This window comes from Mobula hypostoma, chromosome 28, assembly GCF_963921235.1.
Source record: "Mobula hypostoma chromosome 28, sMobHyp1.1, whole genome shotgun sequence".
NCBI lineage: Eukaryota > Metazoa > Chordata > Chondrichthyes > Myliobatiformes > Myliobatidae > Mobula > Mobula hypostoma.
The window spans coordinates 12,344,271-12,369,215 of record NC_086124.1 but is presented as its reverse complement, the minus strand read 5'-3'; the positions used below and the strand labels follow the sequence as shown (position 1 = coordinate 12,369,215).

At 40.0% G+C, this 24,945-nt stretch overlaps 1 protein-coding gene across 9 annotated transcripts in view; it reads left to right on the top strand.

Annotated features, from left to right (window-relative positions):
- The window catches only part of epb41a (erythrocyte membrane protein band 4.1a), a 162,601-nt gene that overhangs the window by 52,230 nt on the left and 85,426 nt on the right, over window positions 1-24,945 (top strand). For 8 of the 9 annotated variants that reach the window (XM_063035512.1, XM_063035515.1, XM_063035516.1 and 5 more), the window contains 2 exons: window positions 21,693-22,194; window positions 24,148-24,360. In XM_063035512.1, the coding sequence (XP_062891582.1) occupies window positions 21,693-22,194; window positions 24,148-24,360 (715 nt within the window). Of the gene's footprint in view, window positions 1-5,512; window positions 5,602-21,692; window positions 22,195-24,147; window positions 24,361-24,945 lie in introns of those variants that run through there. The other variant, XM_063035513.1, reaches the window with a different exon arrangement.

Below are 24,945 nucleotides of genomic sequence, written 5' to 3'. Positions count from 1 at the left end.
CCTCTAGGATGGTGCATTCCAGAGATCGCCAGTCAGTGTTATGCTAGTTTTAAATCATTGCCTCCTGATCGTGTAACTATGTCTCCACTGTCAGGAATACATCTTGACATTTACCCTGTCTTGTACTTCAGTATGATAGGCGGTGTTTCTTCTACGTTCTAAGGATTAGTGTTCTAATTTATTTAGTTGCTTCTAATAAGATTGCCCTCTCTTTCCCAGGAATTAACCCTGGTGTTTCATTCTCTTTTTTAGGCACCTCACAAGAGGGTAATTCAATAATCTTATCTTTATCTTTGTAGCATGGCTCATTTAATAGTATTCACCAGAATGCATCTTCAGTGATTACCATCTCCCTCTTGCTTTTTTTTCATTCCATTTCCTCCACGAACCCAACCCATTACATACAGCTGACTCTTGTAGCCCTGCTCTGATTTTATTTATGACCCTGAACACTTGCACAATGTTAACTCTAAAGTATTTTTTTTGAGAAGCAGCCAGAATACCTTGTGTGGGGAAATACAGATCACTACTCTCTTTGCACGTACGTAATTGGTGTCACTTAATCTGTTGTAGATAATACTGGAAATACTCAGTGGGTCAGACAGCTTTTATGAAGTGAGAAATGAGTCAGTGCCTCAGATTGATAATATTCCATCAGAACCAAAAACCATTGAAGCCTTAGCTCTGTTTCTCTCTTTCCACAGAGGCTGCTTACCCTGACCCTTTCCAGACTCCCATTATCTGTAGTATTTTGCCTTTCACTGTGCTTGGTTTGTTCACTTTGCTGGAGGCCTTTAAGTTAATTCTACAGTTTGCACTTTTCCTTTCTCCACCTGCATCTAAATGAGTGTTCCTCTCATGGAATGTCATTGGTATTAGTATCCAAGAAATGAAAGAGAGATATATAACTTAGACTTAGAAGAACGGTGCATAATTTGCATGTAAATATTCACAAATTGGATGAACGGCAAAATGTAATTTTGGCTACATCATCCTGATTACTCTGCTATATGGTTTCCCGAGTTGCGTGTTTATAGGTAAAACGGCTAACAGGTTAGTGATGATATAAATACTAAAAGATTCAAAGTACACTTATTGTCAGAGTATTTCCTGATGAAGGGTCTCTGCCTGAAAGGTCAGCTATACTCTTTTCCATGGAAACTGCCTGGCCTTCTGAGTTCCTCCCGCACTTTGTGCGTGTTGCTTGGATTTTCCGCATCTGCAAATTTTCTCTTATTTATAAACTGTACAACCTTGAGATTATTCTGCTTATAGGCAGCCACACAACAAGAAACCTGAAACAACCCAATTTAAAAAAACACCCAATGGGAGGGGAGGGGAGGGAGGGGAGGGGGGGAGGGAGGGGGGGAGAGGGAGGGAGAGGGAGAGAGAGAGGGAGATATTGAGATTGAGATTTAAAGATTTAAAAAAAACAAATCATGCAAACAATGCAGAAGGAAACTGAGGCCATAAACCCAAAGCCCGGAGCAGCTGGAGTAGGCCCATAGTCTGTCTCAGTTCATCACACAAAGGGGCAAGTTGTCGCGAACACTAGTCCCAGAGCAGCTGGAGCACAATACAGCCGCAGCCTCAGCACCCAGGAGAGTGGAGTAAAACGTCATGGAACAGAACCAGCCCTGACCCTCGCCTCTGGTCCTGACACCCTGCCTTTTCAGTCCATCTGGCCTGATACTTATTTTGTCCAAGCACTGGATAGTCTACTGAGTAAGGTAGTCATTTTGACTCTTTTACTACACTTTACCAGATGGCAATTTAAAGAAACAATTTGTCTTTCAGTTGGTGTTATCATAGAGAACAAAGAGATAACTTGTAAGCCTCTCAGTTGTGTAGTGGCTACTTGGAAAAACAAGCCCAAAACTGCTGAGAGACTGAGTGAGGAAATTAACATGCTTCCAATTAACTGCATTCTAAGTGGAAAAGAGTACATTCGATCCTTTATTACGAAAGCAGCAAAGACAAACGATCAAAAATCGCAATTAAAAACTAACAAAACTAGTGTAGCATAGTGAAATTAGCAATCAACAAAAATATGTCCATTCCCTACTCAGCCCCTCTCTAATTAAACTAACACAAAGGGTGAATACGTGACTACACTCATTTACTTCTACCACGCCCAAACCCACGTGACAAATTACTGTAACCCATAATAAAAACACACAACACAAAATACAGACAGATAGGAAAACATATATGGCTCCTACAGATTGGTTTCTTGAAATGTAAACATGTAACAACTGTCACAGCATAAACGAGAATGGTTGAACATTTCAGAATTACATCAGCTTTCTATTATTTGTACAGGAAATGTTTTATAGTGGAAGGCAATTCATGGGTTTGGAATCCATTGTTGGTGATATGGAGCAGACGTGGTTATACCCCTCAGACAAAACAGTTAAGATGGTAGAAAGAAAACATTGCTATGGCTGATCTTTGTTTAAGATTGATATTTAGATATGCTTAGTTGGCTATTATTATTTGGATTAAAGTAGTAGCACTACAGTGAATTTTCCATTACTGGAATAGAACCTTGTACTTTATGTGAATGTGCACAGGCAGAATTTACTTCTACTAAACTGCTTTCTGGATTTCGATGGTCACTATTCTGGCTTGTCAGTGAATGATTATGTTCCAGCAGGGGGTCAGTACCTTTTGTAAGAATTTGAAAAAGGCATCAATTGAAATGTTCTCAAATTTTAAAAAAAGTTTTTAATAAAAAACTTTGGGTTGAAAATAGCATTAAACAATAGTGCTGGTATGAACATTTCTCTTTTTTAAAAATTGAGTGCAAGATTTGTGTACAAAATTCATTTAGCAGGAGGTAATGTCAATCCATTTCATCTGAGTTTGCATGCATTTAAACCATTGCACCAGAGTCCGTAGACTAGTTGCTTGTCTTTTAAGCATCATTCTTTAAAAGGTTTTGAGAGTGTTTGTAGACGGCATTTTAAATACTGTATACAAAACCGATAATTCATTTTCCACATCAGTGAAAGATTATCAGTAGTGATCCAAATGCTAAGACTGTTCTGTTGAAAATATTTCTGGAATATGTATAAAACCTTGGTGTATTATTTGATAGGATTTTCACCTTCAATGAGCAGTAAGATAACTGCAGTTCCTCCCCGGGTTACCGATGCCCAGCTCATGTACAGCCCATACATACGACTGAGCATATGGGAGATGGGTGGGATGGATTTGCCAGCTGCTGCTGCCATGAGGCAGTTATCTTCTGCCATGTATGCGCTGAATTTTCAGCAATATTGCATCTCACAGAGAAATCTGGTTGTGTTAAATACCCTTGTTTAATTACTCATTGCCAGCAGTTTAGCTACGTTTTTATTTAAATATATTGCTACATGCCACATTTCTGACTTGTGAACTATTCAGCTTATGAACAGCAATGAAAGGAATCCTGTCATAAACTGGGGAGGGCCTGTAATAATTTATAAGATGGCGAATTAGAGAAAATGCCTTTTGAGTGTTTTTTAATTTTTAAAAATCCACTTTACCAAAGAATAGCAATATTCTAGAAAGAGACGAAGATCATTTGTAATATGAGTCCTTGTGGTTTAAGAGCGATCTCTCAACTTAAATTCTAAGGATGTGGGTGTTCCTAGAAATGGTAAAATGTTGTTTGATAGAGGAACCTTAATCTTATAAGTTGATTCTCTTTATCTTCCACATAAGCTTTATTTGCTGCTTTTAATAGTATTTTCTGCTTTTCTTTCTGATTTCCAGCATCTACAGTTTATTGCTTTTTGTTCCGTTCTCTCTGGTTCTTTCATTCAATAATAAGGTTTGGTGGTTTAGGCTTCCAGATTTAAGGTGGTGATTGTCTGGTACTATAGGAAGTAAAATGGAACTTTTCTACCTTCTATCAGCTTGTGTATCCCGGACTGCATGTGTTTTGCTACTCTACTGTAAAAGACTATTTTTCCACTCCCTCTATTGATCCATATGACATGAATGATCTGGACAACTCCAGGCCATGGCAGTATGAGGAGTAGTGAATGAACTTGTGCCTTGACCTATCAGGGAACACAGGCCATTGCTGAATTAGCTGAAGGTAAACCTGAGTGGTCTTGTTATCTCCTGAGACTGACCTGATGTGTTTCTCGTTTAATTGAAAACTTTTTTGAAAACCAATGAAGTTTTCCTATTGCAGATGTGCCCTTCACCAATATCAGGGGTTCCCAACCTTTTTTAATGCTGTGGATCCTTATCATTAACTGAGGGGTCCCTGTGGATTCCCCAGGTTGGGAACTCTTGACCAATATGATTTTTTTTCTCTCTCTGAGCCTCTGTTTTGCTTGGCTCATCAGTGCCTATCTGATTTGCTGCATCAACATGAGTGATGACACAGCATTAGTTTGCTCAGTCATTAGTCATACGCAGGGCTTGTGTGACCTCTGGATGTATGGCCATTCAGTTTGGTTATATGGTTCATGAATTCTCAAGAATCTGTGGGAATGTTACATTCCTTCAAAAAGGTTTTGAACAGACCTTTGAATCTTTCTCTCTGGCCCCAGGTAATTCTTAAGGAGCTTGTAATTAAATTAACTGGAATGTTAAGTGAATGTGTATTCTGTGGTCGCCATCCCCATCATCCAGGCTGTGATAACATTCAGTTCTACTGTTTATTCACCTGCCTGCCAGAAAGCACTCTAAGTGGGCTGGATTCTTATGTTAAAAGATTACTAGTTGGACCAAGGAAATGCTTAAAATATGTTTTTAAAGGCTGCCTTCAAGAAAATCTATAAACCCCCACTACCCCAACCCAATTTGTGACATCTGTCCTCGCATGATGGAGATGAATACTTGGATGAATATTGAGAAGCTAGAGCTTGGGAATAGTCCATCACAAAGAGTGAAAGAGAACATCCCCACCAAATTGGTTATCTGCCTTCCCTGGTTCCTTCAAGAGGATCACAACCTTATTGTAGGGTTTGGAGGCTTGTGTGCCTCAATGACCTGGAGAGCTACATTGGCTGGAGTCAGGCCCTTGTGCTTTGGCTCTTGGTAAGGTCACCCATGCGAAACAGGTCAAAGGACAGAGGCCAGACTAAGAGTGCTCCACAGGTCCTCCGGTTTCTGGGATTCAACTTGAGGCAAACAACCCTGACTGGTCATAAAACAATTGTTATAGAAACAGCAATTAAGAAATCTTCTATACAGGCAGAGATGGAAGACTTTCTTTGCTGCCCTAAACACCAGCGGCGTAAAGGGCAGTAAGTACTACCCTGGTTGTTGTCACCTGTGGTAGGATCAGCAGACCACACATCTTTAGAACTGGGCTGAGGATCAAAGAGTGAGCTAGATTAGGGGCCAGAGGAAAGTCTTGTGTTTTGCACAGAGATTAAAATTCTGTCCCTTAAGGTTTTTTTTAAAGCTGAGCATAAAATTACTTTCTAAACTCTTGCACTGCTGAACAATTAATTTATTATTCTTTTCCTGCTCATTAGATGCCGGTGTTCATATAATTAATAAACAGCCATGTGATTCTGGAGACAGATTAAGGGAGAACATTTTAAGATCCTGACTATCTATCTTGACAGAGATGGGTGGAGTTTGCTGGTAAATGTGAGTTGGACTGTTCATAAGAGTTTTCTTCCTCTCTGCACCTTGTAGCACATCAAGCAGCAACTGTGCTGTTTCTTTTTCATTTTCTGTCTGTTTTTTGAGAGGCCAAGTTGCCAGCTTGACGCTCAACCCAGCGTGGGTGGAAGCATGCAAGGAGCTGGCCAGATTCGAACCCGGGACCACTTGCCTCGCAGATGGCAATACACCACCAGCCGATAGTGTGTAGACTCTTTGGCTACTACCTACACCAGTTTTGTTAAATTGCCTTTTAAACTCAAAGATCTAACATATTTAGGTATTGTGTGATACTGAAGTATCAATTAGGTGGTTTACATCTTCTGGCTGTTCTTGCAGTAATAAGATGCATGGAGGCATTGAATTTGTATTGGCCAAGACCTCAAATGAAAAGCCGAGAAAGAGAAAGGGCTAGACTATCTAACTAATACTTGCATTTTGGCTTGTGTTTGCCTGAACAGATTAGTGGCTGCAGTTCACTTTCAAAGTATACAATGGCAGCTATAGAGTTTGCAGAAAAGAGAGCTTGGCAGTTTTTCAGTTCATTTGTGTGGGTATGGATGTTGACACAGTGTTTTTGCAGCGTATAAGTAGGCAGCCACAATTTGTAAAGGACTGGGCATCGCACAGATACTGATGTTTGCACTAGCAATTTGTTTCAGCAGCTGAAAACAAGTGCAGCTTTTGCCAGACAAGGCAATTTGTACTTTTAGTGGAATGTCAAAACTATACAGAGTATAATTCTGATCACCATTAGTCATCGAGCTGTGTGACATGAAAACAAACCCTCAGTCCAACTTCCACGCCGACCAAGTTGCTGACCTGAGCTAATGCTTACTGGCTTATGTTTGGCTGCGTCCCTCTAACTCTTTCCTATCCTTATACCTGTCTAAATATCTTTCAGATGATGTAGTTGTACCCTCCTTCTCCACTTCCAATGGCAGTCTGCTACCCTGAGTGTCTGTCTGTGTGTGCGTAATAGAAGTATCCCCTCAGTCCCATTTAAATCTTGTCCCCGTCATCTTAAGCTTTTGCCTACTGCTTTTAGACTGCCCTTACCTGAGGAAAAAGACTGATGTTAGTTTATTATTGTCACACATACCAAGAAACAGTGAACAGCTTCTCTTGCATACTCTTAATACAGATCAAATTATTATACAGTGCATTGAGGTAAAACAATAACAATACAGTGCAAAGTGCAAAACCTGCTGAAAGAGTACAGTGCAGGTAAACGATAAGATGCAAGATCAGTGTAGTCTTCTTTGCGGCTTTGTGTTGGAGGAGCAGCATTGATGCTGGTGATGCAAAAAGACTAAATAAACTCATCCAAAAGGCTGGGTCTGTCCTTGGGTACAGCCTGGACTCTTTTGAGTTAGTGATGGAGAGGAGGTCACTAAACAAACTGTTATCCGTTATGGACAATCAGGCACACCCTCTCCATGACCTACTGAAAATGCAGCGGAGCACCCTTTCAAACAGACTCACTCAGCTCTGCTGTCACAGGGATCGTTACAGAAAATCTTTCCTACCAAATGTAATAAGCATATACAATAGTTCATTTCTGTGCAGCAGCAGAACACACATCATAGTACAATAGTCTCTGTTTTATTATTTCGTACATTATTAGTGCATATTATTGCACATTGGTAAATTATTATTGCGTATATTGTTATTCTGTACTTAATTAGTTAAGTCTGCACACTGCCAAGTATGTTTTTAAATGTTACTGCTGTAACTAAAGAATTTCCCACTTGGGATGACTAAACAACTTTTTCTTCATCTTCTTTGTCTCCTCTATTTCCTCCTCCTCCTCCTCCTCCTCCTTTTCCTCCTCCATTCATGAGTCTGATGATAGTAGGATAGAAGCTGTCCTTGAGCCTGATGGTCCATGCACCTCCCCTGGGTCCCCTCCTCCTCCTCTTTCTCCTATGTTCCACTCTACTCTCTTATCAGATTTCTTCTTCTCCAGCCCTTTACCTTTCCTACCCACCTGGCTTCACTGTCACCTTCCAGCTAGCCTCCTTCCCTTCCCCCCAGCTTTTTATTCAAAAGTTCAATAGTTCCACTTAATATCAGAGAATGTATACAATACCACCTGAAATTCTTGGTCTTCAGATATCCATGAAAACACAAGTGTACCCCAAAGAATGAACGTCAGTAAAAGAACGATAGAACCCCAAAGCCCCCCCCGCTCCCCCCTCCCATGCACAAGCAGCAGCAAACATCAACCCTCCCCTCCCCCACTTATTTCAGCAAAAAAGCATCAGCATGCACCACTCACCAGATAAGTAATGGCAAAGCTCCTACGAAAGTCCGTGATCTGCAGTACAGAAAAACTAATCATTCACCCAATTCAACATGCCACAGTCTCAGTCACAGTCAGTCTGTCTGTCTGTCTGTCAGTCTGTCTGTCTGTCTGTCTGTCTGTCTCTCTCTCTCTCTCTCTCTCTCTCGCTCTCCCCCCCTCCCCCCTCTCCCCCCCTCTCCCCTCGCCTTCTCTCTCCCTCTCTCTAATAAAGAGGCAGAGAGGTGTCACACAGTGAGAGGGGAGACCAACAGAAACAAACTATTTGCTGATTTTATGGTGTTAGAGCCTGCCGTGTCGCTTTTCCCAAGTTCTTCAACTTGAGAATCGGCAGCAAACTCTCCCCAACCAACGAGGGAAAAAGAGGGAAAGAGCAATTTACTAAGTACAGAGACCACCGACAGCTGATCTGCTGTTCCTGATATTCTGTTGTCTTCCACGGTGCTTTATTCAGTGGCACTGGCATAGAATTGGCTCATCCACAGGGCCGCAAAGCTTCAGAACCCTGAAGGCAGACTTGTCTTCTAGGCCGTGCCCTTGGGATATCGAAAAACGGCTGGTCGGTGAGCCTCAGGCGTGGGAACCATCGCCGTAAAGAACCACGGTTTTGAGTGCAGCTGCAGGTCAAGGATACTGACAGAAACCAATCCACCTTGAATAGGAAATAAAAGAGATATTAAAGGTAGAAATTAAGCTGTTTCCACAACTGAGCTCGAAGAAGCTGCTCTCTAGTGCCATCGTAGCTTCTGGCATCTTCCCCCTTCCTTTCCAGTCCTGAAGAAGGGCCTTGACTTGAAATGTCGACTGCTTTTTAATTTCCATAGATGCTGCTTGAGCTGTTGAGTTCCTCTAGCATTTTGTGTGTTTTGCTTTGAATCTCCAACCTCTGCAAACTTCCTCCTGTTTATGTTTTGTATCTTCTGCATGATGGGAAAGGGAGAAGAGAGAATATCTGGGGTGGGTGGTATTTTTGATTATGCTAGCCGCTTTCCTGACGTATCGAGAAATCTATGGAGGGGAGGCCAGTTTCCGTGATGCACTATGCCATGCTCACAACTCTCTGCTGTTTCTTGCAGCAACGGCTGTATCGTATCAGATTGATTACGAGAATATAGTGAGTGTGCGTGCAGCCGATTGATCGCGTGGTGAATCGATTGGGCCTCCTTCATACGGTGGGGGGGGGCACTCTCTTTTGGACACAGGCTTTCAGATGTGCAGGTCTTTCAACTTGCTGAGCTCAGTTCGTAGCTCATACACTCACCAGTCTCATAAAGCACCAAAGTTATAAATGCACTTTCCATGTAAAAGAATTGTGCGATCATTTTCTTCCTAGTAGGTTTAATGTAACCACACCACAATGAACAGTTTGCTAATATTCTACAGTGAGTAAGAAAACATCTGTTGCTAAATATTAATCTGATTTCTTTAAATCAGTTAAGAATTTAGAAAATATTCTTCTGTAGTATTGGTAGTCTTTCAGAGAGGGTTCAGAAAAGATATGATACCCTTCTTGTTTGAAACCAAGCTACTGATTAATAGACTCCTCTCGGGCTTCCAGCTGGGTACAGGTATCAATTATATCCAGTGTTTCAATGACAATTTGTCATTGAAGCATCAGTTATAATTCCTGAGAAGAGTTTATTCGTCATATGTGCTGGAAAACCACTAGATCCCTTTTTTTAAAAGAAGTTATTGATTATTCCTAATCTTCCTATGGAGAAGACATAGTCACTTGTACTGTTGAAGGGTCCAGGCCTGAAATGTCAACAGTTTATTCCCCTCCATAGATGCTGATTGACCTGCTGAGTTCCTCCAGCACTCTGTGTTTGCTCAAGATTTCCAGTATCTGCAGCATCTCTTAGAGCCACAGTAATACAGCATAGAAAGAAGCCATTCAGCCCCAATTGGCCCAGGCCAGCCACAGCTTCCCTGTTAGGCTCAGTTGCCCGCATCTGACCTATAGCCATCTAAGCCCCTCTCTTCCATGTACCTATTTAAATGCTTCCTAGACGTTGCAGTTGTACCCACCTCGGCCACTTCCTGCGACAGCTCAGTCCAGGTGCTCACTACCCTCTGGGTAAAATTATCACTCAGTTTGTGTTTAAATCTCTCCCTCACCTATCCAATCATAAACTCTCCCAACACAACGCATTTATATTAGTTCATGAATTTATGCTAATTACAAGGCGATGAGCAGACTCTATTTTTTAAGGAAGCTAAGATCCTTCAGTGTGTGCAGCAAGATGTTGGAGATCTTTTACCAGTCGGTTGTAGCAAGTGCAGTCCTCTTTGCGGCTTTATGTTGGGAGAGCGACGTTGGTGCTGCTGATGCAAAAAGACTGAATAAACTCAAAAAAACATTTGAATCCGCCCTTGGCTACAATCTGGACTCTTGAGTTAGTGGTGGAGAGGAGGTCACTAAACAAACTGTTATCCATTATGGGCAATCTGGCATATCTTCTCCATGACCTACTGAATATGCAGCGGAGCACCCTTTCAAACAGATTCATTCAGCTCCACTGTCACAAGCATTGTTACAGAAAATCTTTCCTACCAAATGCAATAAGCATATACAACAATTCATCTCTGCGACAAGAGAACACATATCATAGTACAACAGAGGTAATCTGCAGATGCTGGAATCGTGTGTTTCATAGTACAATAGTCTGTTTGATTATCTCATACATTATTATTGCACATTGGTAAATTATTGTCTGTTATTATTCTGTGCTTTATTATTAGTTAAGGGTGTACACTGCTAAGTGTGTTTTTAAATGTTGCTGTAACACAAGAATTTCCCACTCGGGATTAATAAAGTACTTACTATTATTATTAAAATTTTATCAAAATAATTTACTCCTGCTGTATATAGAACACCTGGACTTGCAGTTTGTTATTTACCAGCATCTTATTTTTGAATGTAGTTGCAGTTTTGAATGTAGACACATTTAGCGACTTCTAGTCTCATTGTGCTTCTGCAAGTTCAATTCACTTTCCCTCTTGCACGTGATATTTAATGATTCACCAGTCTTCCTCATTTTCTTACTGCTCTAGCTTAAATAACACCCCATGTAAAATTAGCAGCACAGAAGCTGAAGTAATAATTAACATTTCTCTGAGCATGTACATGCTGAAAGGAAATACTATACTGAAATAATCTCTTCTTAAAAAAAAGCAAAAGACTATAATACAACATTCGAAGGTTGAAAAATCATCACTACAGTTGACTAAGTCCTGCTATATTTTAAAAGTTCAATGTAAGTTTTATTATTAAAGTACATATATGTCACCATATACAACCCTGAGATTCATTTTCCTGTGGGCCTACTTAGCAAATCTATAGAATAGTGACGATAACAGGATCAATGAAGATCAACCAGAGTGCAGAAGACAACAATCTGTGCAAATGCAAATATAAATAAATAGCAATAAATAATGAGAACATGAGATAAAGAACCCATAAAGTGAGATCATTGGTTAAGGGAACATCTCAGTGGATAGCCAAGTGAGTGTACTTACCCTTCTATTCAAGAGCCTGATGGTTAGGGGGTAGTAACCGTTCTTGAACCTGGTGGTATGAGTTCTGATGGCAGCAGCGAGAAAAGAGCATGACCTGGGTGGTGGGAATCTATGCTTTCCTATGATAGCAATTCATTTAGATGTACTCAATGGTTGGGAGGGCTTTACCTATGATCTACTTTTTGTAGGATTTCCCTTTCAAGGGCATTGTTGTTTCCCTATCAGGCCGTGTTACAGCTAGTCAATATACTCTCTGCTACATACCTATAGAAGTTTGTCAACATTTTAGATTCATGCCAAATCTCGGTAGACACTTAAGGAAGTTCCTCTGCATTCTGACAGGAAATGATTGGTAAAGTATTTCATCTATCTCTGCAACAATAGTCAAGTACAAAGTAATTGCAACATTTTCTCACAGTCAATCTGTTCATTTAATGCAGCAGAAATCTAAACAGATGATATTCATTCATTTGAGTTAATTTTGTGAATTTGAAAGATGACTAATTCACAAGCTCCAGTTGAACAAGCTCTTGATTAACTAATTACATAAACTGCACATAATGTTGTCAAAATAAGTTGCTGCTCTTTATGCCAGCAGCTACTTCAGGATAAGATGTACTGTACAGTGAAAGGCTGGTCCCTCTTTAAAATAGTTTTGTGTTGGTAAAATGGACAGAGCAATGACTGATGGAATTTAATTCCGTTAAATGTAAACTGTGTTGTGTTTATGTTGTAAGAATTTATTTATTGAGATACAGCGTGGGATAGGCCCTTCTGGCTACCCGATTTAATCCTAGCCTAATCACGGGACAATTTACCATGACCATTTGACCTACCTAACCGGTAGGCGGACTGTGAAAGGAAACCCACACTGTCACAGGGAAGAATGTACAAGCTCCTTATAGGCAGCAGTAGGAATTGAACCTAGGGCGTCTGTTCTGTAAAGTGTTGTGCTAACCACTACGCCTCTGTGCTGCCCCCAAGTGGAGATTAACAGTCCTTGAAGTTATGAATACTCAGTATGCATAAAGAGATGCTTAAAATTAAATCAATTAAAACATGTTTATTGTCAGATATTGTTCTTTGAATCCCAACTCAAAAGTAGTGACTTTTCATTCACAAAATAGAAATACCTTGAGACAGTTACCACCAATTATTGCTTTATAATTGTACTTATAGTGCTGATTACAAAATCCCAAATTGAATTAATTTCATGAATTTTCTCCTCTTAGGCTGTCACAGAATCTGCCGTAGTACATTGGCTTAGTTCCCATATGTTTCAATTTTCACTGATTTCCTTTCCATCAATGTGCTGTTTACTTATGGAAAGTTATCCGTGAAGGTGGCCATTGGCGAGTGATTAAATAACTGATGCCACAGGTTGTGAACCCACGCTGCTCTGTTACATTTCATGAGCTCTACACAAACAGAGCCTGATTACATCTGCCATATATTGCATGAGTGGACCCAGTAATACTTCCAGTCAAGTAGATTTAATGACAGGTCTTTGTGTGATTTTTTTTTTCAACTCCCAGGCCACAGCTCCCCCAGCAGTTTACCACTGATTTGTATTAGTACCCTGCCTGAATTTAATCCAGTTTGGAATTTTGTAGTCATTGAAATAAAAGACCAAATTGATTTTTGCCTTTTCAAAGGTTCAAAGTACATCTATTATCAAAGCATATATGCAGTATATAACTCTGAGATTCATCTTCCCACAGACAGCCAAAAAACAAAGATAACCATGGAATCTTAAAGGAAAACATCAAATATTCAACATGCAGGGGAAAAAGATCAATCGAGTAAACGACAGAAAAAACAAGCAAAAAACACAGAATATAAAACAACAAACTACAGAGTATTGAAACAGTCTAGAAATGTTCAGTTCCGTTTAGTGTTGTGTCGTTTGTTGCAGAGCCAGTCCACCATGATCAAAATCGCACAAAATAGCAATAGAGGGAGGAATAACCAGAAACACTTCATAACATGACCAACAGAGCCCAATCCATGGACTGTGTCAATTAAACCTTGCCCAAAACCCAAGATTCCAGCAGTATCGAGCAAGAGGGAGAGAGTGACCGGTCAAACGCGGGCAGGTGGCGCTCAACACCCGCTTGCCTTCCTCTCTCGGCCTTGTTGATTTCAATCTTCCTCGCTGCTTTAGTCGGCGAGAAATGGAGTCAGTCATTGGCTCATGCCCCACTCCAGGTTTCTTGTCCTCTGGGGCTCAGACTTCGCTCAGAACCTCACCGAATTCCCTCAGAGACAGCAAAGCCCCAGATCGCTCAGTCGGCCGGAAAACACTCCTCATGCTGTAAATCACAGGTTCCATTAGTAGCAGAGTCATATTTGAAAGAAGTAGTGGTAAAAGAAGTAGTTTTGTGAACTGTCTGCAGGACGCCACCTTTGGTCGCGTTATTCATTGGCGCCATCAGACTTAAAAGTTCAGTACTGTGGAAATAAAATAATATTTGTTTTCTGTAATAGTAAGGAAAGTTGTTACAATTAAATTGGGATCGAAAAAGCAAGATTTGTCAACTTGACAAGCTTCTAGGATTTTGAAAATAGCACTTTAAAAAAAATTATGATTTCTGGTATTAGCAGTAATAATTCTAATTAAATTATTTGTGTGTTAATATTCACAATGTACAATGCTGTGCAAAATTCTTAGATGCATTTAAAAAAAAGTTCTGTAAAGCAAAGTGCTTTCAAAAATAATGGAAAGTTACTAAATAGCTAAAAAAAAAATTACTGTGGAAAGTAGTAAACAGTTTTAAAAAAAACTAAATCAAATCAATTTTTGGTGTGACCACCCTTTGCCTTTAAAACTGCATCAATTCTCTTAAGTACACTGTTGTGTAGTTTTATAAGAAAATCAGCTAGTAGGTTATTCCAAGCATCTTGGAGAACTTGCCACAGTTCTTCAGACTTTGGCTGTCTTGCTCTCTTCTGCCTCTCCAGGTAATCCCAGACTGCCTCAATGATGTTGAGATCAGGTATCTGTCGAGGCCATACCACCTGTTTCAGAATTCCTCTTTCTTTTTGCTGAAGGCAGTTCTTTATGACCTTGGCCAAGTGTTTGGGGGTCATTGTCCTGCTGCAACAAAGTTGGGACTGATCAAACACCTCCCTAATGGTATTACGTGATGGATGAGAATCTGCTCATACTTGCAGCATTGAGGATTCCATTAATTCTGACCAGATCACTGCCAGAAATGCAGCCCCAAACCTGCAGGGAACCTCCACTATGTTTCACTGTTGGCTGCAGACACTCATCCATGTAGTGCTCTCCAGCTCTTCGACAAACAATCTGCCTCCTGTTTGAGCCAATTGTTTCATATCTTGACTTGTCAATCCAGGGTATCTGTTGCCATTTTTACCCAGTCCTTGTATTTTTGTGTGTAGGTGAGTCTCTTGGCTTTGCCTCCACTTTGTAGGAATAGCTTTTTGGCAGGAATTCTTCAGTGAAGACCACTTCCGACTAGATTTTTCTGGACTGTAGAGGGGTGTACTTGGGTTCCAGTAGTTTGTGTAAGTTCAGAGCTGACAGCAGTGCTGGATAACTACTTCTGATTTGGAAGGGACACTAGTTTGATGTGTTTCTTGTCAGCTGCACTCAGTTTCTGTGGCCAGCTGTATTTCTGGTCCTCAACCTTGCCTGTTCCTTTATGCTTCTTCAGAAGAGCTAGGACAGCACATCTTGAAACTCCTGTCTGCTGCGAAATTTCTCCTTGGGAGAGATCTTGCTGACGCAGGATGACCTTGTGTCTTGTTGCTATGCTCACTTGCCGTGGTGTAAGAATTCATGATTTGAAGGTTAACCTGTCACATCTGCCAGACACTCACCTTTTAGCTTAGCTGTCCTTCGCCCACGTTTATTCCTTCTTCACCTGTTTCTGTTTCCATTAATCAGTTTAGTTCATTCAACTCATTGTCATCATTAGCATCCTTTTTGTTATCTTTGTTTAATCATGCACTGGGCTATGTATCTACAAAGTAATCAAGTTTTTGTTTGAAAAGTGGTCTGTTACTTAACAAACTAGAAACATTTCTCTGTAACATTTTTTTCTGGAAAATGTATGTTCGGAAATCTAAAAATTGCCCTTTTCTACTGGCATTCTAATGCAGAAGACAAAAAATAAACTTGTAAAACTAAATGTATTTTAAAATCTTGCATGTCTAGACCTTTGCACAGTATTGTAGTCTGATCAGTTAGTCTGTTTTTGTATTGAGTGCTGTTGAGGTCATTAATGTGGTAAAGGCTTCCTCTACAATATCTCACCACTTGCTCTGAAAAGCTTTTGAAGAAGTTATATGGCTTTGGTTGTTCCTCCGGCATTATCTTTTATTCTGCTATGTCATAAAATTTTCTTGCAATTAATTCAGAACAACTTGCTGTGAATTGAGAGGCAAAGTTTGTACTTTTACTTTTGTCTACTTAATGGTGAACCCATGCTCTACTCAGCACCCTGCCTTGATTGGGTAGTCCTAATCAATTAAATTTGACAATTTTTCAATATGTTTTTTTCCCTAAAATAATCCTTTTCTGTGAGCATCAGAATCATACCTGTACTTTCCGTATTACTAAATTTTATGCTTAATGAGTAAATATCCAGTTACTTAGTGAATGACTCCCCATTTCTAATTCAACTCACTTCAAGACATGCTTCTCCCTCCCCTCACCCTGAATTCCCTCCACAGATATACCATATCCCATTGACAGCAGACAAGAATTCTATACAGTGTCTTCCCGGTTACAGAAGACAAGAATATAGAGCGTAGAACAGTACAGCACAGATTCATGCCTTTCAGCCCACAATGTTGTGTTGAACCAGCTAAAGAGCAAATCAGAAACACCCAAACACTACTCCCTCCTACCTACAACCTTTTACAACTCCTCCCTTGGAGGGTCAGACACCCTGAGCCAATAGGCTGGTCCTGGACTTATTTCCTGGCATAATTTACATATTGCTATTTAACTATTTATGGTTTTATTGCTATTTAATTATTTATGGTGCAACTGTAACGAAAACCAATTTCCCCGGGATCAATAAAGTATGACGATACTGAGTCCATGTTGCTTCAACTTCCTCACGTCCATGTGCCTATCCAGATGTCCTTTAATAGTCTCTCATGTATTTGCTTTTCCACTATATCAGGCATCCACCACTCTCTGAGTAAAAAACTTAACCCTCACATCCCCCTTGAACTTGCCCCCTCTCACTGTTAGTGCATACCCTCTGGTATTAGACATTTCAACCCTGGGAAATAGATACTCCCTGTTTACTCTGTCTATGCTTCTCATGATCTTAAACCTCTATCAGATCCCCTCTCAGCCTCTGGCTCTCCAGAGAAAACAATACAAGTTTATTCAGCCTCCTCAAGAAAGCACGTACCCTCTAAACCAGGCAGCATCCTGGTAAATCTCTTCTGCACCCTCTCCAAAGCCTCAACATCCTTCCTACAGTGGGGCAATCAGAACTCTGTGCTGTACTCCAGATGTGGTCTAACCAGAGTTTTATAAGGTTGCAACATAACCTCTTGACTTTTGAGCTCAATACTGTGACTAATAAGAGTAAGCATTCCATAACCCTTCTTAGCCAACCTATTGACCTGTGTAGCCACTTTCAAGGAGCTATGAACTTGGATCCCAAGATCTCCCTGCTCAGCAACAGTGTTAAGGATCTTGCTCTTAATACTGTCTCCTTGAATTTGCCCTACCAAGGTGCAACATCTCACATTTATCTGGGTCAAACTCCACTGCCATTTATCTGCCCATATCTTCACTGATCTATATTGTGTTGTATTCTTTGCCAGTCTTCTACACTATCCACAACTCCACTAATCTTGGTATCATTCACAAACTTACTAACCCACTCATCTACATTTTCATCCAGACTTATGGAAATCTGACTTGGCATATTTGCCTTGGGTTTAAAAAAAATTACAGCACTTTTCAAGATGAGGAAGTTAGTTACAGAAATGCAGACATTTTTAAAAAATTAACAAATGGACTGATTGAAAAGGCAACTTGTTTTCAACTGTTCGCATGTAACCTCCCTTCAGTGATCAAAAGGCTGCGTTGTATTTAAGAACACAACTGCCAGTTCTCACTGGAGGCTGCATAGGAGATTTACTTTGGAAATTAACAATGCAATCTCTTCTATTGACACTTGTAAAGTATTTCATCAAACAATATAGTAACCACAGATATCTTTAAGCCAATGAAACTAGCCATTTGAAGTGGGACATTCTGATTTTGTTCCATTGTAACTGGACAGAGGAAGACAGTAAATTGACCCTCATTAATCATAAACAATGTCACTAAAATCCAGTCCTGATGGTCTCAATCTGAAACATCGACTGTATATTCATTTCCATAGATGCTGCCTGACCTGCTGAAATCCTCCAGCGTTTTGTGTGTTTTGCTTTGGATTTCCAGCATCGGCAGATTTTTTTTCCAGTTAGCAGACATTTTGCAGGCCATTGAAACTAGCCATTAGAAGTGGGGACATTCTAATTCCGTTCTGTTGTAACAACACGGGAAGACAGTAAATTGACTCCCATTGTAAATCAAGAACAATTTCAGTTTGCAGACAGTTCTCAGGAAAGGAGCCCTTAGACTACTGAAGGAGTGCCTGTTTGTACTGGTCTTTGCTTGTAGACATGCCATTGTATGAAGGCTCTTCAACCTGTAGAGGGGAACTGATTGGGTCTGGAATCCAAAAAGAAGCGGAGAGCTTTGAGACCTTGTCCATCCTCTGGGTACCCCCCCCCCCCGTCTTTCTCCCCGGACCTCCTGTCCTTTTATCTTCTCATATCCTCTTTCCCAATCACCTGTCCAGCTCTTGGCTCCATCCCTCCCCCTCCTGTCTTCTCCTATCATTTTGTATCTCCCCCTCCCCCTCCCACTTTCAAATCTCTTACTAACTCTTCCTTCAGTTAGTCCTGACGAAGGGTCTTGGCCGGTAACGTCGACTGTACCTCTTCCTAGAGATGCTGCCTGGCCTGCTGCGTTCGCCAGCAACTTTGATGTGTGTTACTTACTGATCTGCTGTCTTTTATTAGATTTTTGTTGCCAAGCTTGTGTTATCTCAGTTCCTCTGTAAGGAATCATTTAGAATAGGTTTAGATAGCTTAATATTTAATGTTACTGATCATGACAAGAATTTCTTCTTTCTCACAACTGAAAGATTACAGTACAGTCGGCCCTCCTTATCCGCGAGTTCCGCATGCGCGAATTCAACCAACCGTGAATCGAGAAAACCCGGAAGTGCTCTTCCAGCACTTGTTGTTCGAACATGTACAGACTTTTTTTTTTCTTGTCATTATTCCCTAAACAATGCAGTATTACAACTATTTTACACAGCATTTACATTGTATTAGGTATTATAAGTAATCTAGAGATGACTTAAAGTATACGGGAGGATGTGCATAGGTTATCGTGGATCAGGATCGAAAAAAAAACGGAAGTTCTCTTACTAAGTAAGTTGGAACAGGTACATCCGGTATTATTTGGCATCAGTTAGTCAAACGTTTGTCTTAGTATGTAGTATATATTTTGCCTTTCTATGCATATGAAATACTTAAGAAACATATGTTTCAGCGCCAAGCTCGGGAACGGAAATTCCCGAGTTCGATCCAGTGACAGATCGCTCCCGAGCACGCTGTCCATACCTGCCGGGTTGATGTGAAGGATCAAAAACCCAAAACCCCAAAACCCAATAATTAAACCACTGCGTTGCTGCGTAATAATTGTTGCTTTAATCGGGCAGGGCCTTTCTCATTTTATCCTTTAAAATTGTTCCGATCGTTGACCGACTGTAGCCTAATGCTTTTCCAATAACTGATGGTGTTTCACCTCTTTCTGATCACTATTATTTCCACTTTATTTTAAATCGCGATCATGATTATTTTCGTGAACAGAAACACTGCAAATTCAGAGCGCCGCCGCCGTATCCTAATGCCCACTGCATTGAGACAGGTTAAATAAGGTCCGGGGTTCCGCTGGGTCCTAAGGTCCATCATATTGAGGCTGGTTGAATAAGGGACTTGAGCATCCGCGTTTTTTGGTATTTGCGAGGGGTCCCGGAACCAATCCCTCGCGGGTAAGGAGGGCCGACTGTAATTTGTTTTCTGCATCCTTAATGATAAAACTGGAGGTCTTGTTAGTTGTCTTGGGGTTTAGATCTGTAGAAAAACACTTTTGGTTCTTGGCTAGTGTGCATTCTCACTTGGGAGTTCTTAATTTTATAAATGTTTAAACATTTTTTTTAAAAGAAAGCTTTTCTATCTAATTTCCATTTCCCTTTACTAAGTATTTTCTTTTTTTCAGAAGCAATTTTCAACACAATATTGTTCATTTGTTTATAGCTCTTTATAGGCATGGTCTTTTAATGGCAAAGCCGTAGTGTGCTACAGCCTCTCTTCCCTAGAAGGAAAATAACTGTTCTTCTGTCTCATTTCTCTATTATGTAAATCCTTTATTTTTGCAAATACCTCTTTTATCTTCTGTCTTGGTTTTCTTAATCTATTTCATTTGTTTTTTTCCCTGTTTTTGTACCTGATTTGGTTTTCCTATTTCTTAATTCCCACACTGCACTGTTTTGGACATAGTCCTTTGTTCTCTAAGATCTCAGATGCATTATTGTACTTGCCATCATGGCCTTATCAACAAGGGCTTAGCTATGAAACTGAAATTTTCAAGTTGGAGTGAACTGGGAACGTCTTCGCAGGGTGTGCTGCCTGATGCTTCAGCAAGAACTGGGCCAGTTTGTTGGTCAATTGTGTGAAATGTGGTGTCCCAAGTGGTGCATTGTGGTTTTTAAAGGCACTCAAAATTAGTTTCAGCAGTGCACAGGGGCACTCTGCCAGATGACTTATTTGTACATGTGTGAGTATTATAAGAAATATTGTTTTATTGGAATGCAGTGTACAAGTCTGTGTCTTGTTTGTTAGTTTGGGGATTCCAATAAGGGTGTTAAATTGTTGAGCCAGATGGTACTGACTGACCCAATGATGGGTCTCCCCGGACATAATGTGGACTTGTTTTGTTACTGGTTTCCATAGAATTAGGGTGTAGCTGCATTTCTTTAGATATGTGTATTTTAACATTTGCTTTCCCTTGATAATACCACCCTCTTTGCTGTACAAAACAAATGTTAAACTTACTATTAAACCATTTCTTTAGGTTTGTCCTGTGCACACTGAGTACAATTTCACAAAATTGCATTAATGCAAGGGAAAAAGAGGCCATTTGGCTCATGAATACCTACTGGCTCCGTGCAAGAGCAATCTAACTAGTTCACCACTTGCTCTTTCCATAGATCTTCAAATGTCCTCCTTTAAAGTAGATGTGCAAGTCCCTTTTGAATGCCTTATTTTGAACCCTGCATCCCTTACTCACCAGAACTGTATCAGATCCTAAATTATCTTTTCAGAAAAACTGTTCGTCCTTAAATGAATTTTGGTTTTGAAAATTGCCTTCATTCTTTGACTTCTAACACTTAATTCTTCTGCCAGTCAGAACAGGATCACCATCTACTCTGCAAATTAAATGCTTCATTCCAAGGGAGCAGTTTCTGTTGCCTCTCCTTGTTCCTGATCTCTGGATTAAGTTTAGTAAATCTCTTCAGCACAGATTTTGCAATTTTCCTATCATGGTCACTAGAGCTGTGACCAAACCACTGTTTCATAAAGGTTTATCATATTTTCTTGTTGTGTATGCCTTTACTTCTAGATGCCCAGGATTCCATCTATGTTTTATTATTAAACTCTAATAGTTACTTCCCAGTTACTTTGTACATAAGGAAAAGATTAGTCTGGGATTGGAAAATCAGATGCTCTTGAAACCTTGTGGTATGTGTAATTCATTAAAGTGCTTAAATTGCTTTTGGGACTGTCATATTCTCATGTTTCCTTATATGACATTTGGCCTTATTGTCTGTACTGGTTCATTGGATAATCCCATTAACCCATTGATCACTGAGGTTAGGACTTTGAACCTGGGTCTCTGGAGTTATAAGGCAGCACCTATCCTCAGTGTACCACTGTGTTTTGAATGTCTTATGATATTATTGTATTGCCAAACACCCATTTCTTTTTCAATTTGTCAGCTCATAAAGTTGAGGAATGTACCTTTAGAATGGTTCTAATGGAACTGTTTCGTTTTGACTCTGAAAACAATGGGTAAATCACACTATTGCAATCCAAAGGAAAGATTGAGATGTAAATATTTCTTTTTGTTTTCAAGGCTCATCATGACGACAGAAATTAACCTAAGTGCTGCCACAGGAAATCCCCATCCACAGCAGCCAAATTCTGAACAGCAAGAGCCTCCCAAGTTTGACAAAGCAGGAAGTCAGCCAAAGGAGAATCGGCTGTCAGTAGAAGTGGTAGACAAACAAACCGGTGGAGACCAGAACGCGCCAACAGCACCAGTCAACGGTGTTCCAGCCAACAAAGAGGAGGCAGAGAAGGAGCAGTCTTCCAGCAGCAAAGGGTTGTCACGCTTCTTGCCTGGCTGGTTTAAAAGACCCAAGTCTCAGATTTCAGAAGAAGAAGGTGATAAGGAGGCTGTAGCTTCAGCAACAACTGGCATCGCAGCACCAGGGCAGCAACTGGATTCGGCAGAACAAGCCGAAGGAAGTGAAGTAGTTGAGCAAGGGGCACCTATCGCAGATCAGGAGCTGGATGATAATATTGACGAAGAAGCAACCTTAGATTTGCATTCCATTAGCAGTGCTGAAACTCAGGTAATTATTTCTGTTTCAGAGTGATGTGGCACTAGCCAGATGAAATTTGTATTTGATTGTTTCAAGTGTGTTGATGCACGTAATGACGATTTTTGTTGCCAAAAATCAATACTACATCCAAAGTTGCTGTACTCTGTTACGGCAATGTAGTGGAAAAAATATCTATGAATCCGAAGAATTTTTCTGAGTGCAGAACAATTACAGTCTTTGGATTTAATGGAACTTTAGATAAGCCCTACAATGTTAAAATAAATACCAGTGATCTGTAGCTGCACTTACCTTACGCAACAAGATATCCAATTCATTAATATTGTTACTTAAAATAAATTTAAAAGGATTCTTCAATTTTATCACTTCCTGCCATTCTTTGTTTTTGTTTTCTACCGTTTTATTTTCTTGCCCCAATGAATCTGTGCACTGTGCATACACGTTAAAATCTCTCTCTCTCAGTTGCCTCTGTTTCAGAAGTATGAGCATCTTGCAAAATGTTATTTTCAGAGGCTGTTCTTTACCCTCTACTAAATCAGAAGCCTGAGTGTAAAGGAATCTTGTAAAGTGTTGGTAACTCGACAACATGAGAGCAGAGAAGAGTCTTAAAAAACCATTTTCATGCATGTTTTAAAAATTAATACTCATTTCAAATGAGTAATCTGGGCTTTAGTCCCAATAGTTGATGATTTAAGTGAATTCTTTTCCCCACCCATTTTTCCAGAATGCATTTTGCTGTTATTTTTGTACACAGCTTGTAAGTGTTGGCTTCGTGGTTGAGTGAAACACAAAACACTGATAAATATAGAGAAGAAATACAGTGGATTCTGGTTAATTGAGCCATCAATTAAATGGGGCTGCCACTTATTTAGAACAAATCTTAAAGAACAACAACTAATCAAGAAAATAGCCAGGATTCCCTTTGTTTATTTGGGACACTATGCCACTTAAATGGGACAGGAGAGGTGCTAAATTGTTTCTAACTCGTGTCGTCAGGTGCACATGTGTAGCTTTGAGACAGTACTCCATGCCTAGAGTGAACAGTCTTTAAACAGCATCAGGTGTATGCTTGTGTTCAAAAAGCAGTGATTTTTGGTCACTGATAGCTGACAAGATAGAAGCAATAGCACAATTCGTAACCGCTTTGCTTACTGTGGTTTCAAGCATTCAGGCTTGGAGATGCCAGAAATAGCTGGGAGTAAAAATGAAACTATTTCACTACTTCAAGTTAGGAACTACGAAGAATTTGAAAGTATCGACAGTCATATTGAATGTTACAACGAAAATGAAGACTTGGAGAATGCAGTCGTCAAAAGCATTGTATGAAGGCAGTTCATTTCTGCACGAGATGCCCGTGCTGATTTTGTTTATTTACAGTCAAAAGAACATTGCAACATACACTAGATGAGTTTCTCTGTCGGTAACTATTAGGAATAAATACACAGTTTCATAGTACTATTGGTAGTGCTCTAACTTGTGGATTTCATTTAAATATATTTATTACTCAGTTTTTTGTGTACCTTTTTTTAATTATTTCCATGAAAACTCGGCTAATTGGGGCAGCTGCTTATTGAGCCAAAGTGTACTGGTCCTGATGTGTCTCAATTAGCTGGAATCTACAGTAGCTAGAAATAGTGAATTTCTTTACATGATTGTCATGGAGACTATGTGGAGTTGGTTAAAGCTAAGGGGTGCAAATTAACCAATGAATAATAGGTATCCCTTGAGATTCAATAAATCAACCCAGAAGTCCAAGAAAAGTGGTCTTTTTTTTGTCTTGCATTATTGATATTATTCAGTAAAACTTTGAAATGACTGATCTCAGTGATGTTGTCTGACTTGAATCAGAACGTCATTTGTCAGTGCTGTTTGAAGTAGATTAATCTGAATGAAAATTGAGGAGTCCTGAAATTCATACAGTAATATTTTTTTAACAATTGCTCAACAATTTTGTTTGAGGTACAGCCAGCACAAGAAGAAAAAGAAGAACTTGGTCCAGAAACGGCTCCTGAGGTTAAGGATGAAGTAAAGATAGATGTCCCTGAGGAGAAGGGTGAAAGTGCAGAACTGAAAACCAATAAGGATTTGAAATCACCACCTAAGGTTGCCAAAAAATCCAAAACCATGCACTGTAAGGTGACTCTTTTGGATGAAACTGAATTTCAATGTGATGTTGAGGTAAGAGTAATGCACTTTCTAGCATTAATCTTTTTTTTGGTGGGGCGGGAGGAATGGTGTAGCTTTCAATTGATGACCTAGATTTCAGGAGCCAACTTGACCAGGGAAATTCATGACGTGCTACTTAAAGCCTTGTAACCAGAAGGTGTCCATTAATGTAGTCTGTGTGAAGATGAACTTCAAAGCAATATGTGTGAAACAAATTTTTATTTGTTTTCCCGCCTACTCTTTGGTCGTACTGCATTATTCTCCTACTGAGAGGATGGGACGGGAACCTGCCTCCAGGTATTTGCACCATTTAACTAGCCACTACGTGTGCAAGAATGCTCTGGGGTGTTCTTTTTCTAATCGTCCCTTGGTAAAACCTCTGTACCTTTTGAATTCACAATTGTAATCGTAACCGTTACTGCCAAGTGGAAAATGAGAGGTTGTGAACCGCAGTTGGACAGCCACCCTCTGTATCTTTAGTTTTCCCAAATTGTTTTTATTGAGAAGGATGTGAGCTCCCAAAATTGCTCTGCAGAAAATGGCTAATATAGAAAAGAACGAGAGAGAAGAATACCTAACATTAATGTACTAAGTATA